Raw genomic sequence first — 7,665 nt, 5'->3', positions numbered from 1 at the left:
TATTCCGATGACATGCTCATATTTTCTTCGCATATTTAAATAATAGCTAAGTATGATCCAAACTCTACATACATATAAGTATAACACTGATAAGTATATCACTGAATTTATTTAGAGATATGAGAGATTTCTTTTTAATAAATTACATGACACAGCAATTTTTCAATATCAGTGTCAACAATCAAATATCTAATCGGAAATTTATTTAAAACTATTAATTGAAAATGTTTGCAGCAGTTTCGGTGGAGTATAAGAAGGTATACTGTATTAAAAATAATATATATAAAATTTATATATTAAATTTACATATTTATAATATTCACTGTATTATAAAGAACATTTTTGTAAATTTTAACACATTTCAAAAAATATTTTATATGCGATTATTTGTATATGCTATTTATAAATTTGATATCAATGGTATCAAATTTATCAGTCATCAAAAATTGAAGCCATTACGGTATTACTTGAGTAAACTCCGACCAAATATGTTAAACAATCATCGAATAAGATCGCTTTATGACAAAACAAAATCAAGTTATCGTTGAATAATTGACCCTAGATATTCGTGTAACATTTTGAGAAAAACAGATGACTTTTATATCGTAGTTGCATAAGTGTGACACACGCTACAAACACAAACACACCCAATGGCTGCTCACAGTCGATCCTTCAGTTGTGCGCAGCACGCGTGCTGTGAAGAGGAACGCTACGCAGTTCTTATGCGCACAAAGTTTTTCGATGAAATCGTGGTAATAGAGTATATTATCGGAAATGCGATCGCGAGCCTGACCGACTGCCATACATTTTGGATTGCGAATTACGGAGCGTATCGCGATTCATGTGATTCTGCATGACGTGTATACACGTCACGCATCTCGCATCTCTTTCTGTTCTATACGTTTCACGAAGGATATAACGATTGTACCGCTCGACGCAACGTGCTCCAAACAGTGCCGTACCCTATTTGGTGGATTTAGTAGAGGTTCAAGCGAGGTTCTACATCGTAAGTGAATCAAGATAAATCAAACAATTTTTCGAAAGAGAAATTTTTCCAATATATTAATTGCGATAATTACGATAATCACGACGCATATATCTGTTATCTGTTTGATTGAGAAATAAATCTTTAATCTTTCATAGTATACGTGATATAAATATATAAATCGATATTAATCAAACATCTTATTTAGAAAACCAAATAAATTAACCGCTATGATTTTTTTGAACAAAGAAAATAAACTTGATATTTGTAGCTTGATATTTCTAACCTTGAATTAAATATTGGAATTGAATCCTTTTAGTGCAAACATAATATTGAAAAGAAACTTTTCAATGGAGACTTCATTTAATTTTTAATTTAAACTATTTTTATTTAATTTACATTTACGTTAATTAAAAATTGGAGATATAAAAGTTTAATAGTTAAAAATATATATATTTTTTATTTCTTATCTTTATTTCATCTCTTTTAATTTATTGTTATTATTCAAAGAATCTAAAATTTTATTTCTCTGAAATAAATATACATTAATAAGATAAATGATGTGCTAAATAAACAAAGTTAGTGCAATCAAGCTTCAATCACGCGAAATTGAATTCTTCACATGTATGTATTAAACTTATTTTATACAAAAAACAGCTCTTATATCCGATCGCAATGACGATCGAATTACTCGACTCATTATATACTAGTTAATGAGCGCTCATTTACTATCTAGCCTTCTGATCAAAGAAGTTACAGGATTGCCACGCGAAAAGGTATAATTGGTTCAAATGGATCGAGTGAGAAGACGAACCTCGATGGGTAATTGTCGCTCCAGAAAGCTTGCCGTTTGCGTGAGCGTGACTGTACTCGGGATCTTTATTGGTTGCACGCTATTAGCGTACACAGCGTTTGCTTCTTCGACTACTAAACATAATACATTACAGCAAGTGGTGTTTGTAAGTGACTTGTTTGTAACAATTGTTATCTGTCACCTCATTATTTCGCTCTCGTAATATTAATTTAATTTTATAATATTAAATTTAATAAAATTAAAATTAAATTTAATTAAAGTTGTTAGGTACACAGATATTTAATTAACGAATATCATTAAAATACCATAAATGTATATAATGAAAATGTAATTTATTAAAATGTATATTAAGTGTATATTAAAATGTAGTTTAGATTAATATAATATACATATATAAAATTTTAAATATGATATATATATATTTTCCATAATTAAAATTATATATATATATATATATATATATATATATATTTTAATTATGGAAAATAGCATTTAAACCAATTTTATTGAAAGATTTCAAATTTAATCAAATATTCGGCGAATAATGTAATTAGCTTCCAATATCTTTAAACGAATAATTTTTTTCTAATTCACAGAAATTCTTGATTTTTTTAACAGTTGTTTCGTCACGGTGACAGAAATCCTACAGAGACCTATCCTAAGGATCCCTACATAAATTACGCTTGGCCCGATGGCTGGGGTGCTCTGACTAAGGTTCGAGAAAGATATAGGAATATTGTTAAATCGGTGCTGCGTATAATAATAATAGATAATATATATCTGGACTCGCTATAAATTAAATCACCTCTGTGCGCACAACATGTATCGGATATAAGACGCGCAATCGAGCGCGAATAATAAGATAGGGTACATTATCAATCTTGAAATTCGCTTTCAGAGAGGAATGCTTCAGCTGTATGACGTGGGTCAATGGATTCGCCGGGAATACGGCGTTATAATCGGTAATAAATTCAACAGCGCAACCACACTGGTGCGTAGCAGCTATGCGGATCGGTGCGTTATGTCGGCACAGGTATTACTCGCCGGTTTGTTCATACCAAGTCCTGAGGATATGTTTTTGTCCGAATTAGCGTGGACTCCTGTTCCTGTACATTCCATACCACGAAATTTGGACAAGGTATAAACGAAAGAATTGATTTTTTTTCATATCAGCTAAAAGACTTATAAGATCTTAGACCCCGCTTCCTTCCTGAGAAGGTTTTCCATCACATTATCTTGAAAAAGTTTCTTAAAATAACTTGAAATATGATTAAAATAGCCTGTGTGTATATGTGATTAAAAAAATTTGTTTTCAGTTTGGAAAATAAATATTTTTATCATATAAAAATTTAAATAAATTACAAGAGCTACTCGTTAAAATATGTAGATCTATAAAAAAAACTTATTTATTTATCATATTACAGCTGATAACGGTGAAAGCACCATGTCCGAGACTAGAGGAAGCTTTAAAACAGGCATATTTAAACGAAGCAACAAGATCAGACGCAAAAATGGCCAAATATTATAAAGAACTGACGGAACATACCGGTCAAAATATGAGCACGATTACCGATGTCGAATTTCTTTACAATACTCTCGAGATCGAAGAGCAACACGGTTTACAACTGCCACAATGGACGCGAAAATTTTATAATAACGAGATGCGCGAAATAGCCGCTCGTAGTTTAGCGATCTTTACCAACAGCACTATTCAAAGACGCCTTCTGGGAGGTATGATGGTACCTTTGTACGATCAGTATCGCTTCAGATGCGTTTTTTAAACTGCATTGCAAAAGAATAGGATATTGTATACCGTTACGAAATACCATAAAAATTCTAATATTGCTGCATAAATTTTAATATTTTCAGGTCCATTACTAAAGGAGATTTTATCGCATATGGAAGAGACTATTACCGATTCCAAACCGAAACGATCTTACTTTTATTCTGCTCACGATATAACTATCGTTAACGTGTTGAGAACGATGGGATTCACGAACGAACTTTTTAAACCCGATTACGGAGCAACGCTCATATTCGAGCTACATCTCGCCAATAATAGTATCGATCAGGAAGTAAAGGTATTGATATGGTTATTGGTAGCGTTATCGTAAAAATTTACAGTCATAAATATTTTTTGTAAAATCAGAAATTGTTTCGAATATCACATAAATTTTAAAATGTTTCTTAACAAAAATTTCATTATATTCTATCATTATATGGCAAATTTAATAGCTATGTATAATTACCAGAAAATTAGATCTGATTAGTATAATTAGTTGATATTTTGCAATTATAATCACTGAAATTCATTGCGGGATTTCTAAAATAGCTTGCATAATCACGTACGATAAGAATATTGCACATGCAATACATCTATATTATCTCTCTAAATGTTAATCCTGTATATATTGTATATATATTTTATAAAATTATTATTCTATAAATTTTTTAGATTTTATATCTATATTTTTACTTATAAAATAATTATATAATTATTTTATATATTCTTTTCTTTATTATAGGCACTATATTTGAATAATACGGAAACGAGAATCGCGCATCCTTTGGAAATTCCTAATTGCGCGACTCCTTGTTTATTACAGAATCTGAAGCAAGTGTGGCGTAAAGTAATCCCAAATGATTGGGACGCAGAATGTAAAATATAAAATCACTAAATATTTTCCGTATTAATTGTGTCATATATTTTCAATGCGAATTTTTCTAATCATCTTTTTATACGGAAATTGCAGTTACATATACATACAAAGTAATACAAGATTGAAATATATACATATATAAATTCAACAATTGTTTTTATATTTACATATTAACTTAAATATTAAAATTAAAAAAAGAAATATATATACATATATAATTATATGTATTTCTTTTTTTAATTTTTTAATTTTAATATTTTAATATTTAAGTTAATATGTAAATATAAAAGCAATTATTGAATATTTTTAAATATATTTGTAAATTTTGTATCTTATATTTGTCAGTAAATTTTGACATATTAATATTTATATAATTAATTATATATGATTTATGCATTTATACATATATCATCATCGACTGAGATTTATAATGAACATAAAGATTATTTTAATAAAAAGAGAAATACAAACAGAGAAATTATATAAGCATCTTGTGTGAATAATAATAATATAGAAAATTTTGTTTTACTTACCAACATTGATCTGCTAGTGAATATGCTAGAACAGCAGGAATGAATACTGATGTTTTTTACCTGTATGTAGAGACGCATACTGATAGAAAGAGTCCATCAAATCTGAAAAAAAATATACATATGTGGAAACATAAATTTATGTGTAACTTGAAAATGTACGTATGCATATTTATTTAAAAAATTTTCATTTTTATGTATTTTGAATATGAAGGTACGAAGAGTTTTGCACAGAAGGCGCCTCTGATACTTTGCGGAGTAGCGTTATCGTCAAGATTATCAACGAATGTGTTTTCATTTTATATAAGACCCGATAAATGATCCGATAAGAAAATATCTTTGACGATGTCTATATTGACATTAATATAAGATAGAAATTTTTATACACGAAAAATTCTATTCTGCAAAAGGTTTTGAAATCTAAAATAATTAGTATTTCTCAGAGAAAATAAATTTTCATTATATTATTTACTGCTTTAAAAAAAAATAATAATATGCTTTTAAAACAATTTTAAATTGTTCCACTGAGAGGTCATACTGTTTGTATTGTTTAAATTATTTTTTACTTTATATTTTCATATAAATTTTAACTTACTTTTTAAATTTTAATAATTTTAAAATGTTTTAGAACGTGATTATATCAAAAATATTCATAAATATTATTCTATTTCTAGAGAGATTGTAAACGTATGGTCAAGTGTATAATACGCTGCATAACTCGGTATCCTAGCAAACCAGTTGTAATTCAAGCGAAGCTTGTTAAGATGAATAAATGGACACGAAATCGTTTAACCGGGATGTGCCCGGTTTGCTTATGCAACGGCTGACACTGACCATTTTGCATATCATTGTGCAATATCACATGCGATTATTGTGTGAGTTATTGTCTATTATATCCGATAGTGCGTGCGCAATTAGTAATTAAACAGTGCAATGTGCTCAGTGCAATAATAGGAAATATATCTATCACAGATATATCTGTGATCAATGTAATTCATTTTCTGATAATTTTGAAGAAATATTTTATAATATTTTAACCAAAACATTTTTTAATTAGTAGCTTATTATTCGAGATTTAAATAATAAAAATAACAATATTTTCTGACGAATAAACAAAAATAATTTAAAGTAAAAGTGAAAATAAATATTTATTATAATTTGTTTGTTTTAATTACACTCAATGCAATAATGTTTCAGTCTGAAATACGAAGCCTTCTCTCTCTTCAAGTGAGTTAAAAGGATCTATCAATTATAATTATGATTTTTTTTCATATATGATATTGCCTCATTAATTTTATTTCCGCAATATATTTTGCTTTTTAAGTCAAAGCGAGTCAAGGAAATTGCTATATATGTAATATCATGTATTTAACAGGAAAGATAAGACAGAAAGCTTAGCTTGTGCTTATCTATTGCCATGATTCACTATTTGATGATTTAAATGCCGCGGTTTTATCCACGCAGATTTATCGCTTTGCTCACAATTCAATCGAGCGCACTATATAAGGGAAGGCCATAGTTATCGATTGTCTTTTGACATGGTCACACATTGTTAACATTATGCTTCTCTGTCGTTATGTCACTGTCATTCACAACTATTACAGAGTTACATAATTTACTGTTCATATACAGAAGGAAATCCTGAAGTAATTTGAGACACTTTATGCTTTCTATCTATTTTTATCAGAAGAAAAAATTAATAAATCAATTTCTTCATATATCTATTAATTTAATCTATTAATTTGCTATCAATTTATATTTTTTTATCTTTAACAATTTTTAGTTACAACATGAAATATGCTCTAACAATTGTTATAATTAAGAAAGTGAGCTATCTGTTTATTAATTAATACAATACGTGCAGATGGAAATTTTGAGAAAAAAAAGGAGCGGAGGAGCATTATTTATTTTTTATACCCTTTTAAAATATATTTTTTTGGTTAAGAGAATTTATATATATATATATATATATATATATATATATATATATATATATATATATATAAATTCTCTTAACTCTTAAAATAACTCTTAACTCTTAAAATATATATATATACATGTACATTATAATAGTATACAATATTTGTAGTAGTATTGCTATAAGTGTATTCGATACTCATATAAGTATATATAAAAAGAATAAATATATTCACATAATCGAATGTGACATTCTTTACTTAACTCTTCTCTTTTAAGGATTTAACAGATTTTAATGCAGTTTTCTACTTCCGGCTATTCTATCCCTTCTAACCTTGATCCTTTATTCGAAGAAAAATTCATCCTACCTTGATATATCTCTGCATACTTTGCCGTCCTTCGGTTTACACACGACAATAACGACACAAAATTTTTCGGAAACAAATTAAATACACGTGTTGTTTTCTTTTTAGATTCAATCTACCGTCGATGCACATCGCGCGATTCGTACATCATTCGCGTCCGCGAACTTTTAGGTTTGAAAAATAATTTACGTAATGAAGCGGGGCAATTTCGCGCCTAATCTAAAAGTCAATCTCAATTTCAGACGTCAGGGCATACAAATGTCGAATGTCCGAAAATTTTCATGGAACTTTTAACTGAACTTTTAACTGAATATATGTTTCGCACAAAAATTGCAATCGTAAATTTTAAAAGTAATTTTTAAAAGTGAAAAAAACCTTTTGGCTTATGTAATCG

The 7,665-nt window shown here is 28.4% G+C and overlaps 1 protein-coding gene across 5 annotated transcripts; it reads left to right on the top strand.

Annotated features, from left to right (window-relative positions):
• The first annotated feature begins 652 nt into the window (after positions 1-652).
• On the top strand, positions 653-7,146 carry LOC145967442 (lysosomal acid phosphatase-like). 5 transcript variants are annotated; one of them, XM_083092329.1, is made up of 9 exons: positions 653-1,006; positions 1,745-1,944; positions 2,418-2,513; positions 2,698-2,937; positions 3,224-3,530; positions 3,669-3,880; positions 4,325-5,147; positions 5,664-5,864; positions 6,187-7,146. In XM_083092329.1, the coding sequence occupies exons 2-7, from the start codon at positions 1,777-1,779 to the stop codon at positions 4,466-4,468; spliced, it is 1,167 nt and encodes a 388-aa protein (XP_082948455.1). In that variant the 5' UTR covers positions 653-1,006; positions 1,745-1,776; the 3' UTR covers positions 4,469-5,147; positions 5,664-5,864; positions 6,187-7,146. The 5 variants fall into 5 exon arrangements, with proteins under 5 accessions (XP_082948455.1, XP_082948456.1, XP_082948454.1 ...); XM_083092330.1 differs by having other exon boundaries at positions 4,325-5,864; positions 6,187-6,216; positions 6,773-7,146; XM_083092328.1 differs by having other exon boundaries at positions 4,325-5,864.
• The last annotated feature ends 519 nt before the right edge of the window (positions 7,147-7,665 follow it).

Source organism: Camponotus vicinus, unplaced genomic scaffold, assembly GCF_025532165.1.
Source record: "Camponotus vicinus isolate PSW18456_S1 unplaced genomic scaffold, iyCamVici1.0 SCAF_2, whole genome shotgun sequence".
NCBI lineage: Eukaryota > Metazoa > Arthropoda > Insecta > Hymenoptera > Formicidae > Camponotus > Camponotus vicinus.
The sequence above is the reverse complement of the archived record's forward strand: the minus strand, read 5'-3'. Positions and strand labels throughout refer to the sequence as shown.